At 42.7% G+C, this 13,441-nt stretch overlaps 1 protein-coding gene across 1 annotated transcript in view; it reads right to left on the bottom strand.

Moving 5' to 3' along the window:
• Positions 1-13,441, bottom strand: part of ARHGEF38 (Rho guanine nucleotide exchange factor 38) — a 126,138-nt gene that overhangs the window by 16,932 nt on the left and 95,765 nt on the right. The window contains exons 9-10 of the mRNA XM_082243683.1: positions 13,046-13,168; positions 7,134-7,454 (exon numbers count right to left, since the gene is read on the bottom strand). Coding sequence (XP_082099809.1) covers positions 7,134-7,454; positions 13,046-13,168 — 444 coding nt within the window. The remainder of the gene's footprint in view (positions 1-7,133; positions 7,455-13,045; positions 13,169-13,441) is intronic.

The following is a 13,441-nucleotide window of genomic DNA, read 5'->3' as shown; positions in this document are numbered from 1 at the left end:
GGGAATGTCCTGGTCTGCTGGGCTGTGGCCATCTACGGCACTCTACAAAATACCACCAATTATTTCTTTGTTTCGTTGGCTGTGGCTGATATAGTGGTGGGACTGCTCGCCTTTCTGTTCGCCATCAACATCGGCTTTGAGACTAATTTCCACAGCTGCCTGTTCTTGGCCTGCTCTGTTCTGGTTCTGACCCAAATCTCCATCTTTAGTCTGTTGGCTGTGGCTTTAGACAGGTACCTGGCCATAAAGATGCCTCTCAAGTAGGTGAATTGCGGAGGGGCCCAGATGGGGTAGCTTTTTACTTAACAAGGCAGTAATGATGTGTACAGTGCCTATAGTAGCCAATCATATTTTATCCTTTTTTTATTTTTTACAGTCAGATCAATGAAATATAATTGATGGTATTGGTTATTTTTATTTTTTTCCTTATTCTGTGTAATTATCACACTGAATAAGAAAAAAAATAAAATCAACCAAAAAATATTATTTTATTGATCTGACTGTGATAAATAAAATAAGGATAGAATATGAAAATTTACGAGGGCGTGTTTAAGTGTAGAATTGGATTGTAAGCTCTAACGAGCAGGGCCCTCTAGTTCCTCCTGTTTTGAATTGTATTGTAACTGTATTGTCTTCAATTTGTAAAGCGCTGCGCAAACTGTTGGCGCTATATAAATCCTGTATAATAATAATAATAATAATGATAATTAGGGGCAGGGCAGGGTAAGGGTTGGGTGTGGCAACTGGTGGCGACTAATTCTTAAGGCCTGGCTAGTAGCTCAGGACTTGAAATTTGGAGCCCTGGCTAAGTGATACCTGTAACTTACAATCATAAGTTATCGATTGCACCTCTGTTTCCACAATTAATCTGATTGATGGAAATACGATCACATTCATGAACAAATTATCTCAGTGCTGCCAAACGTTGCAAAATGATCAATAATATTCCGCACTTGCTAGTTGACTCAGTTTGATCAAATGTGATTAATTAAGTTAAGTCTAAATCAAACAGAATTTTAGTTATAGCTATTTGAATTGATTGTGAATGTGATCATTTTGATCAAAACTTTAATGGATTGGATAAAAAAATCGAAGCGTGTGTGGCCACTATAAGACTGATGTTTAGCAACTGCTCATAGAAAGGAGAAGCCAAGGGATGTTTAATCCTTGCAACCCTTTAACCTTATAATCTTAAAGAAAACCATTGCTAGCCATGACCTATAATGGCCTATGCCCTCTTCCTTGTACTGTTTTGCGCCTTTGCTCTGCTTGCAAATAGGGAAAAGATTCTAGACTTTATTTTCCCTTATTACTAATACAGAATTCTGACTGTAATTCAAATGGCATGTTATATGTTCCACAAACATAGATTCCGAAGAAATATTCCTTGAAGAGCCTCTAGCCTGTCTGGTGAAACTGATTTTTTGTTCCTGGGATGATGATCTGCTATGAATAAATGTCAGGTAAAGTAAAAGGATTCACGCTACACAGGCAGAAGATATATGAGCATGGTGATTGGCTGTGGCTGTGTGGATACCAAGCTGTTTGGAATTCAGCTCAGCTCTATGGGGATTGAGCAGGATATAAACCGGAAGCTGATAAGCTTGAGGCAACACAGATAAGCTGCTTCTTTTTGTGGCTTATCAGTATACTAAGACCCATGTGACTGCTGATACTTCTTGCATCCTATTGTTTAACTCCCATGCTAATACAAAGCCTCAGAAGGCATTGTTGTGCTAATTATCATTCAATGTCCAGGTTCACTGGGAGACAGGGAGTTAATCTGGGACTAGAGCCAAACAAATGTGAACATACAGAAAGGTGCGTGAGACGGAGAGGAGAAAGGCATGCTGGCTTACTATACGGGCTCTATTATCTCTCCAGATACTGTATTTATCCTATTGGCTTTATGTGAAAATCACCAATGCCAGCATGCATGAAATCTTTTGTGTTTAATATAAATTAAACCTAGAGGGATAGAGCAAAACAAATCTGACCTGTTCAATGGATGCTATCACAAAATAATATCTTAAATATAAGGTGTACAGTGTTATCAAAAACAAGCCAATACATAAATACTGTGCATCTGTGTTTTTTTTTTTTTTTACACTTTGAGGTTTTGAATTGTAACACAGCTTCCATATTTCTTGCTTTTTCTTGATAATATTTCATATATAGATCTGTATCCACTAGAGGGAGCACCAGAGTTAAAGTTTGCAGTGCAACCCGCCCCTCTCATTGCAGAATGAAAGCCGTTTTAGGTTCCAGTAAATGATTGGTAATGATGGTGGAGTTCAACATGAAACAAAGAATCACTCCCCCAGCTTTTCGTAAAACTCAGTTTTCTTTTAAATCAGATAGATTTCCGGGGTCAGAAGTACAATTAAGTCAAGAACAATCACCCTTGTGTGAAGCTAGCCTAAAGCCTAGTACACACAGACCGAATGTCGGCCAGCATCAGCCCAGGTGTACTGGAGTCCGTCTGACAGAAGCCAGCTACTCGGGGCATGACCGAAAAAGGTCTACTGATTGGCTCCCAATCAGCGCTCTTGGCCAATGGCTGAGAGCGCTGACCAAAGAGTTCTAGCAGGGGAGGGGGTGCATTCCCCATTCAGAACACAATAGCACAGCAGGGGAGATGGTTGTAACATACATTGGATTGTTAGTACAGCGGCTCTTACCTGAGCTGTCAGGTTTTTTGTTCAATCCGAAAAAAAAAAAACTAGTAGTGTGTACAAGGCTTCTTTAGGGTTTGTGTAAGTCGGTGTTGTCTCCTTGTGCTTGACATGCATTTGAAACACAGGCCAGAAGATTTCCATTTACCTCAGTAGTGCAGTGTCAATGGCAATTAACTTAATGCAGCATGTCCTATTGAGATACATTTGTGTTCATGGCAAAACGAGGCAAACACAACCCATTGCTGTGATTTGCCTTCAAGCAAATGCATTGTAGCACAGCTGCATTCGAATGCATAAGCTAGCATTTCACAGCAACGATCATGTACACAATGTCTAAAGCCTGCCATAGATGATGTGATTTTCTTTCCTGCAACCATGGGTCCGTCAGTGTTGATTGGGGAATCCCTCCAGTGGAGCTATTGTGTTCTTCAAGCAGGGATGCAGGGAGAACACAGTGATTAATTGCAAGTATCTGACATGCCCATTATACCCAAGTCAATCGATAAATCGACTTGGGTACTATCAGATACATGGTTCAACTCTCCTGGAACTGTCTATGCCTGGTTTAAGAGTATCCTGGGGCTTCGGAGTATACATGTCCCACCAGTGGCGGCTGGTGTGTTGAGGGCACAGGGGCGCCGTCCCCCATCCATGCGTCCGGCCCCCTAATCTGCATGCAGGGGCGCCGAACACATGGAGTGCAATGGTTTTTTTTTTTCAATCACCTGATTAGAGCCAGAGGCTCTAATAGGGCGATGGAAAGGGTGAAACCGGGGCGCAGAGCAGTGCGTCCCGAGCCCACCCATTGTGTGACAATAGTGAATGAAAATTCGCCATTGTCACACCGATCCTTCTCCTCCTCCAATCAGGAAGCCGGTCTAATACCGGCTTCCTGATTGGCCACATGGCAAACCCCATGCCATTGGCCAAGCCGAGGAGGAGGCAGGAGGATGACTCGAGAAGACGCGCCGTCGGAAGCCGCCCGCCGAAGCCGGAAGTCGGAGTGAGAAGAAGCCACCCGTCGGGAGTCCGGGACCTGCTCCAGATAAGTGCACTGGTCTGGGGGGGGGGGGGTGGCACACTGCATTGAAAGGGGCACGCACGCTGAACTCTGCATTGATGGGGGCACGGCACGGCACAATGTTCATTGCATTGAAGGGGGCACAGTTGCATTGAAGGGGGCACGCACGCTGAACTCTGCATTGTGGGGGCACAGCAGAGTGTTCATTGCATTGAAGGGGGCACAGCACAGTGTTCATTGCATTGAAGGGGGCACAGCACAGTGTTCATTGCATTGAAGGGGGCACAGCACAGTGTTCATTGCATTGAAGGGGGCACGCACGCTGAACTCTGCATTGAAGGGGGCACGGCACAGTGTTCATTGCATTGAAGGGGGCACGCACGCTGATCTCTGCATTGAAGGGGGCATGTACGCTGGTCACTACATTGAAGGGGGCATGTATGCTGGTCTCTGCATTGAAAGGGGGCATGTACGCTGGTCACTACATTGAAGGGGGCACGCACGCTGATCTATGCATTGAAGGGGGCATGTACGCTGGTCACTACATTGAAGGGGGCATGCACGCTGATCTCTGCATTGAAGGGGGCATGTACACTGGTCACTACATTGAAGGGGGCACGAACGCTGATCTCTGCATTGAAGGGGGCATGTACGCTGGTCACTGCATTGAAAGGGGGCATGTACGCTGGTCTCTTCATTGAAAGGGGGCATATACCATCTCCTGTACCATGACCTGTGACATGCCTGTACCATGACCTGTGCCATGCCTATACCATATCTGTGCCATGCCTATACCATCACCTGTGCCATGACCTGTGCCATGCCCTTACCATGACCTGTGCCATGCCTATACCCTCTCCTGTACCATGACCTGTGCCATGCCTGTACCATCACCTGTGCCATGCCTATACCATCACCTGTGCCATGCCTGTACCATGACCTCAAAGTCACGCAATTTTTTACCGCGTTTTTTGACGCGAAGCAATACCTATTACATTTTTCTTTTTGCGCCCCCCCCCAAAAATTTTGAGCACCACCCGCCACTGGTCCCACCTCCCTTAAGCAGGCCATACACACATAGGTTTTTTTTTGTTCATCCACCAGGCACAAACCAAAAAAAAAAACAGAGTTCTCCAACCACACTATGCAGTGCAGATGGATAAATCTCTCTCTGTGCCTATTGTATTTTGACAGCTGGACTGTAAAGATTCCCAAACAGTGGCTGAATCCGATAAGATGCATCCACTGTTCAGCTGCCTATTTTAAGCTCAGCTCCTTCTATTTCCCATTCAAAGGATGTTGCCTGAGAGGGTGGCAACAGGGCCACCCACGGATTGAATTTTAGCCGATTCATCCCCTAGAATAACCACGCATTCGGCAACTAGGCTTGGCCAAGCATCATGTCTGTTTCTATGGATAGAGTAGGGGGAAGGGGATGAGAGGCTCAAATTATTACTTTAAATTGGTTTTGGCACTTCTACTGAGTTTGTACAGCAGTATTGTCACGTGTCCAGGGTGGTTTTAAATGGCCTGTACGCAAGTACCGCTTGGATGTGTGTATATCGGTGTGGGGACACAGACTGCCGAGCTGAAGATTTACAATCTCTGTTAGGTTAGTATTACTGTTTATGTCTTACTGTCCAGCCCCAATGACAGCCTTCATTTCTTGTCCTGCTGTCACAGAAGAAATCTCCCGAAGGCTCAGTTCACATTACTGCAACCTGAAACCAACACCGACTAACGGTGCGTCTTTGCCAGGAGAGTTCCTGGTGACTTGCTGGCGTCTTGATTTCAGAAGCGGCTTTCAGGAATGCCTGAGTAATCTTCCTGTAATGTTGTATCCAAATCACATCAATATAGATGTATCCAACAAGGGTAATGAAGGTTTCCCTAGCAGCCTGTCACAAGCATGTGCATGTGGCAGATGAGATGGAAAGGCAACCCAATCGGGAACACTCACAGGTTCAACAGCGTGTAGAGAGCAGGTTTCAGCCAAACTGACAGCGTCTGTTAGGAAGGGAAGAATGCGTCCTGGCCGTCTCATGCCCAAGTTTTGGCATATTATGCGAGTGAGTAGAGTAGGGATAGGTATCCCGCTTATAAGGGATAGAACCAGCGCCAGGGAAAGGTTCCTGATGAGGAGGGAAAGCGTAGCGTTCACAAATTCTCTGGATATCTGCCTACTTGGGCATGAGATGGCCAGGACCCATTCTTCCCCTCCTAACAGACACTGTCAGTTTGGCTGAAACCTGCTCTCTACACGCTGTTGAACCTGTGAGTGTTCCCGATTGGGTTGCCTTTCCATCTCATCTAGCACACGCACATGCTTATGGCAGGCTGTTAGAGAAACCTTCATTACCCTTCTTGGATACATTTGTGGTGACTCAGTGGAGGTTTACCTTCGGTTTTGACATCCTGAATGATCCTTGGCTATGTACGATTAAGGCTTTTTTGCTACTGTAACGGTAGCAACACCATCTGGTGACTGTCCAATCTTTCTGGCGGTGATTCACAGTGAATTTACATTACTGCACTTTTAAGTGGCGGCTATGTCGCCTAGCATTGTCGTCTTGGACACCCAGCTATATGGACTCTTTTCAAACAACTTATGTGTTTATGTGTTAGTGCGCTACACTTTTCAATCTGTATTTGCTACATGCTGGTTGGGTACACCACATTTGTGTTAGCTGCCTTCTTTCTTATACACAGCGCAGGAAATTTCTATTATTTTTTACAGACTAATTATGTAACTATGTAACATGATTTGATGGGTCAAAGCAGCTACTTTTGATATCAGTTTGAGACTCTTCTGATATCATTTTGAATTCATTTCAGGTGCATTTGTCCTGCTTTTGCATTTCCATTACGAGAGCAACAAACGCAAGATGTCAGAATACAATAGTCATCCATTCTCTTTGGTTAGCGTGGAAAGGGGAATCTATGGAAATCTTTATAATAAGACCAGCTTCAGGGTCATTGACAGTTTAATGCTAAAAAATCCCACATTATAGCCGACCATACATGGACTGAAATTCGGCCAGTTCAGTAGGGTTTCCATTGATCGACTTGGGTACAACCAGCCTGTTGGATTTTTCTACATGCGATTACTGCCTGCGGCTATAGTCACTAGCAGTAATCATTGTGTTCTATTGGATGGGAATGCTCCCCATGCCCCCCGCGCCAGCAGAAAACAATAGTGCTGTGGGAGGCATTCCCCCATCAACACTGACTATGTTGATGGAGGAATCTAGCTATTTTCTTTCCTTCTACAGGTAGTGGAAGGAAAGAAAAGTGATTCATCTATGGCTTGCCTAAGAATTGTCACCAGGTTCGCCAAAGCATGCATGCAAGTGCTGAGTTTGCCTTTCTAAATTGTTGCTGTTTGCATTGCCTTATTCGATAAGTGCCTACTTTAAAAAAAGAAAAAAACTTACTGTGAATGTTTCAGCAGTGTGTGAGCAAGATTCTTTGGCAGCAAACACGAGTTCTTTCATCAGGGCTATGAAGAAGTAGAAGCAGTTGAAAAGAATGCTACGTGCAGCCTTGTTAAATACTTGCAGCTCCTCCAGTAGCTGAGCGTTAAGTGCCTCATAGTCCTTCCTTGCCAGGTCCAACTGAGAGTCTGCCGGCTTCTGAAGGCAACTGTGATAGTCCAGAAGTTTATCATAGCGTTTTTGAATGAGCTTTTGAGGTGTTGAAAACATAGACTGCAGAGTGCTCAGTGGGGTACACACTAGTCGATCCAGTTTGCAGACCTGGGAAACAAATAAAGGTTCATATTAAAGCTGGTATGTACGGTCTGAATATTGATGGGACTGGTAATACCCTAAATAGGACAGTTATTGTGAGAGATTCATTACAAAGCATTGGCCACACATGAATCAAAGTGAAATGCTTGCCTAAACCCCAAAAAGCTTTCAAATCTATGTATCAGATTCCTAATCTAGGGTTCTTTCAGACAGGTGGTTAGCGTATTGCCCTCTGAAAAGCAATCCGTTGTGGATTGTGTTTCAGAGGGTGGTATAGCAGTGGCTGACAGGTGTTCAGGAGGCGCTACTGCTGTCTCTTGATGCCTGTTTTCTTGTCTTTTAGGCTTTTTTTAAACATTTTATAAACAGTAATATTACATTGTAGGACTGTGCCACAACTGTGAGACAAGCATTTGGCTTATGATTGCTTTACAGTATTATTGAACCCAATAGGCCAGTTTGACAGGTCCTTGGCAAACGGGGTGCCTGTTTTTACTGCATCCTGGCCACCTATGTAAAAGGGTGTATGTGTGAAAGAGCGTGTTTGTTTCACTATGCCAATTACAGCTTGATTCTGAATGGAAGGATCTGCTTCAATATAATCACCTGGTTCATTTTCAGTTTCCTAATGAGTAAAGTTGCAGTGTCTGTATCTCTTTAGAAGTAATAATCCAGCCATTTTCAGCTAGGGTTCCTGAAGAGGTTGCTAGGGTTTCCTTGAAGAGTGGCATATTGCTCTCCCATCTAATGGTACTTGCATATTTCAAGGTCTTCCACCCATTGCCAGCACTAGAAGCATGACACCAATGCTATTTTTAGCTGAATGGTGCCATTCCAACCACTGACCAACAAAGCAGGGGGCATTTTCATAATTACCTTTATGGAATAATTTTAGCAAGGGTTCCATGGGACCTTAAAATTATTAGAAAGGTTCCTCTGTTGTAAAAAGGTCAAAAAAAGCTCAACCCCCCCCCCCTTTTTCAGGAAGTTTCTCAACAAAAGTAAAATCCTTGCTACAGGAGATGCCTAAAATTTGACTTGTATCTTAGAGCAGATGTCTAAAAAAGCCAGTGAGCCAATCACACAAGCAGAGAACACCAACTGTGTACAGAATGTCTACATGTTGCCATATTGCATTGCGTTTTACAGGAAGTTACATTTCCTGAAAATTGAAATGAAAAGGTAATTTTTATTAACATTCAATTGCGATATTGTATTATTATTATTTTAATATTATATTATTGCACATTATTCTTTTGAATGCATATATAGTACAAGGATCATGGTCTTTTCATGGCAGTGAATCTTATATAGAGAAACTCTGAAACTATTTGTGCTATTTTTAAAAGCTTAAAATAAGTTTTTCCTACAAAGCAAGAAATGAATACTTACATATCTAGCTGTCCGAACCAACAAACTCCACTGCATTTTATATCTAAGCTAGCAGGAACATCTTTACAATCTGTATCAAATGCCTGGTCCCCCTCTGCGCACTGTGGTTCTTTCTACCATCCCCTACATCAGGGCACTGTGGTTCTTTCTACCATCCCCTACATCAGGGCACTGTGGTTCTTTCTACCATCCCCTACATCAGGGCACTGTGGTTCTTTCTACCATCCCCTACATCAGGGCACTGTGGTTCTTTCTACCATCCCCTACATCAGGGGTCTCCAAACTTTCTTAGCAAGGGGCCAGTTTACTGTTCTTCAGTCTTTGGGGGGGGCCGGAATATTGCCATTGGGAGTAGAAAATGCCCCAGCGTCAATAGACATGAACAATGCCCCATCATTGGTTATAATGGGAAGAAGGCCCCATTGTTATAATAATAATAATTATATTTTTATATAATAATATGGTAATAATGGGAAGAATAGTGCCATTGATGGTATCAGTGTGGGGAAATAGTGTCCCATCATTGGAGTCAGTTGATGTAATAGCGCCCCCTCATTGGTGTCAGTTGATACACCAGTGCCCCAAGGGACAGATAAAGGCAAGCAAAGGGCCACATCTGGCCCCCAGGCCGCAGTTTGGAAACCACTGCCCTGCATCAATACTGTTTCCTGTAGGGGGCTAGCAGAGTGCAATGGGGGATGCAGACATCTGACACTCCCAGATGTGTCAAATGTAGAAGACCTTTGAGAAAACGTAGCTCTTCTATGAAATGGAGTTTGATGTCGCAGTCAGCTGGAAGAATAGCTTTCTTTGCAGGGAGAATTTATTTTTAACTAAAAAACGACAAGAGATTAAAACTTTAAGATCAAAACTTCGCTCATAAAAAAAGTACAGCACGTGGCAAATGTATGCATTAATACTGCAGCTTTTCATCACCATTGAATGCTTCGTAGCTCTTGTTTTTTAAAAGAAACATATTGCATGAGATATTTACAGGCTGCCATTGCTGACTTCTCGATCTGAAGATGCTATATGCTGAGCTTGTCTTACTAATCCTCTGGTGTCAATACCTCTCAAATCACAGACCCAAGTCATGTCTAGAGATAAGGAATTCTAACCTCTCTGGCTCTCACTTTTGCTTGCTCCAGGTCAGTAAGTCAGAAGTACTGAGGCCAGAAACAGTCAGGCAACTAGCATTTTCAAATAGAAGTAATCTCTGGCAGCCCCCATATTTCTCTGATGACAGGTACAATTTAATCGTGTACACTACTCATTTTTCACATCCTGAGTGAAGATAAATTCAGCCCCAAACACATTTGTGAAAGTACCGTTACTGCTCTTGCTTGGTTACACAGCAATCAAAGCCAGATTTAAACGGTCACTTGCACCTGTCATATGACTCCATTCAAGCTGACATAATTAGAGCTTTGGGAAGGCAAACCATGCCATAATTGCCTTATCCTATAAATATGAAAACATTTCTGAAGAATATGGAAGAGAGTGTTGTGCTGCTGTAATCTTATAGTAACATGTTCATTAAGCTAGATATGCATGCAAATCTGTCTGCGGATAGGTCAGTCTTAATCACCTTCATTTTGAATTTCAGGTTGATGTTCTTTTGGAATTTTTTCATAATTACACTCATTAATTCAGACACCTATCTAGAAATCCATCCAATCCTTTAATTAATTTAGCTTTATGATTTAAAGCCGTATGTTTAAGAAGTAAAGACTTTGGGAGGGTTTTTTTTTTTATTTTATGAAATATTAGCACTAGTGAATATATTAAGGCCTAGCTTCAGCTTTATATTTTCATTTTGGATAGAATGAGGAAGAGTTGAAACTGATACAAGAAATGGGTGGTGCCATTGTCACTAGGACAGGAAGACCTAGACAGCAATAAAAATGTTTTTTTTTTGTCTGTGCCCTTTTTGGATAGATTTCCCATCACTCCCTGCCCTGACAGAAGGGGGGGGGGGGGGGGTAATCTCTCCAAAAGAGATATAAACAGCAGTAAAAACTTGGGAGAAAGCTCTTACCCTTCCCATCTCTGTCCAAATAAAGTAAAATGCTTTGACATGCCATTGTGCTTAAGGGCTCTTTCACATGGCCGTTCCGTTTTTTTTCCCGCTCCGGTGCTTGTGTCATCCACTCCGTATGTCCACATATCATCCCATCCGTTTGCGGATGATATACGGACATAATGTATGTCTATGGGCATTGCGGATGTCAGCGGATGACACCGCTGACATCCTATTTTGCTTCCTTTCCGTTTTTTAAACGGAAGAAAAATAGGGTTCTGTTCCGTTCCAAAAAAGTGAACAGAACTGAAAGGACGAAAATCAGATGTCAGCGGATGATCATCTGCTGACATCCGCAATCCCATAGACATTCATTATGTCCGTAAATCACCCGCAAACGGATGGGGTGATTTACGGACATACGGAACGTCCGTGTGAAAGAGCCCTTAAAGACAAGTAGCTATAAAACACTCCCTTACCCCCTGAAAGCAGGTGGCTTGGTGGTATGGCATATCACCTCATGGCAAACTTCTTGATTTTTTAAGGAGTGTAAGAAATAAACACCGGTCACTTTAAGAGGTTTAACGGGGTTTATTATAGGACCATAAACTTAGGCAGGCAGGGGTTTGGCACAGAATACCCAAAAAGACCAAAATAATGTCCGTGATAAGGTGCAATGTAGTGGGGGTGAGTAACAAGGAACATAGGTGCCTGTTCCTAAAGTGTCCACTAGATGTAGCACTCACCCTTGGTTTCTACTAAAATGGCAGATCCCTATGGTGTAGTAAGTACAATCATGGGGATCTTCTCTCTGTGTTTGAGCACCTAGATGGGACTTGTCGATCCGCGAGGATTCCAGGAACCCCGGCTCATTAATCACAGTTTGGACCCCATCCCCCCTGTGTGGAACTACATCCAGTCTCGTATCATTTACTGCCATTTTAGTGGAAACCAAGGGTGAGTGCTACATCTAGTGGACACTTTAGGAACAGGCACCTATGTTCCTTGTTACTTACCCCCACTACATTGCACCTTATCACGGACATTAGTCCAGCACAATTATTTTTCGTATAGGGGGCCTCTCTCTCCCCCTCCTTTTTTCTTCACCATATCATTTATTGGCATCTTCTTTCATTTTTACCACTTAAGATTCTGGTGCACATCTTTGTTCTGATACATCCTTTTACACTTCTCAATAAAATATATTTTGCACTTAGTGATATCAGCTTTATTTATTTATTTTCTCACAGTACTTCAAGTATATCTAGGGCGTATTACATTTAGCCTATTTTTTGTCTGCGTTTTTGTCTCTGCGTTTCTGCACTAAGCACTTTATTATATTATATATTGTCTCACCATCTATATGTTATATGGTTTATGATAAGATCACTTTGTAGCATCTTGGCACATCTATAATACCAGGTAGTGCCGTTTCCAACCTTCCCCCTTTTTTTTTCAAACATTGTTGGCTCCTAATTTTTTAGGGGCTGGTTGGTGGCAGCTTCTACACCTATACACATTTGTCTCCATCACTCCATAGCGCTGGTCACCCCCCCCCCATTTATACCTATTGCATGTTATTATTAAGCTTATGATCTACCAGAACACCCAGATCCTTCTCCGCTATGGATTCCCCCAGTTCTACTCCCCCATAAGCGATGCAGAACTTGCTGCTTCTCCCTTTTTTCAGTTTAAACTCGGCTGCATAGGGGATTGCAAGAGACTGATATTAATTGAAATTCATCTACTTCCATTAGATACCTTTTAAAATACACTTTATTATTTTCATGAACACAAACCTGCATGAATTTGTGTTTTTTATTCTGCACAGATTTCAGGTTTAAATACAGTGTATAATAAGTAAAAAAAAAAAAAAAAATGTAAATCATCAACGTAAAGCCTTGTGCACACAGAAAAGAAACATTCTGTATGAGCTCCAGAACTCAGTACCCTCAACTGTTATTGAACAGGACAGATAAGTACCGTATGCTCAAGCACACGGCGAAGTATTAGCTGAAACGAATGTGGACTGCATTTCCTGTGCTTGTTTCACTCTGAAGACCCATTCATGTATATTAATCAACAGGAATGCACTTAATGTGCCAACAATTAAATTTTAATGCCGCTACTGCATCTATCACCTTTGTGAAAACACTGTTTTCTCACATATTTATGTTAGACTCACCAGCTGCTCATACTGTACTCCCCGACTGCTTTGCAAGTTTAGGTCTTGATGCTTTTCCTGGGATTCATCATGCAGTATGTCCTGTATTTCCACAACATTGAGGCCAGCCAAAGGCAATGCATCCTATTAGATAAAAATATTTATAAAGTCATTCCTTTCTTACGAAAGCACAGCTGGTATGCAATTGCAGGCAGAACCAGGTGGTACCTGATCATTATTTTTGCTTTATTACTATGTCCCAAATTTAAGTATTCTGGCATGCAAATTTCAACCAGCTTCTGTGGTTGAGAGTCTGCTCCTGCACCTCACTATTAGTTGTTTGCACACTTTACACCCCTGATGAAGCCTTGTTTTGGGGCGAAACATGTTGGGTCAAGGGTTATTTGTGGTTTTTAT

Source organism: Pelophylax lessonae (assembly GCF_965119305.1).
Source record: "Pelophylax lessonae genome assembly, chromosome: 1".
In the NCBI taxonomy this organism is placed as follows: Eukaryota; Metazoa; Chordata; class Amphibia; order Anura; family Ranidae; genus Pelophylax; species Pelophylax lessonae.
The sequence above is the reverse complement of the archived record's forward strand: the minus strand, read 5'-3'. Positions and strand labels throughout refer to the sequence as shown.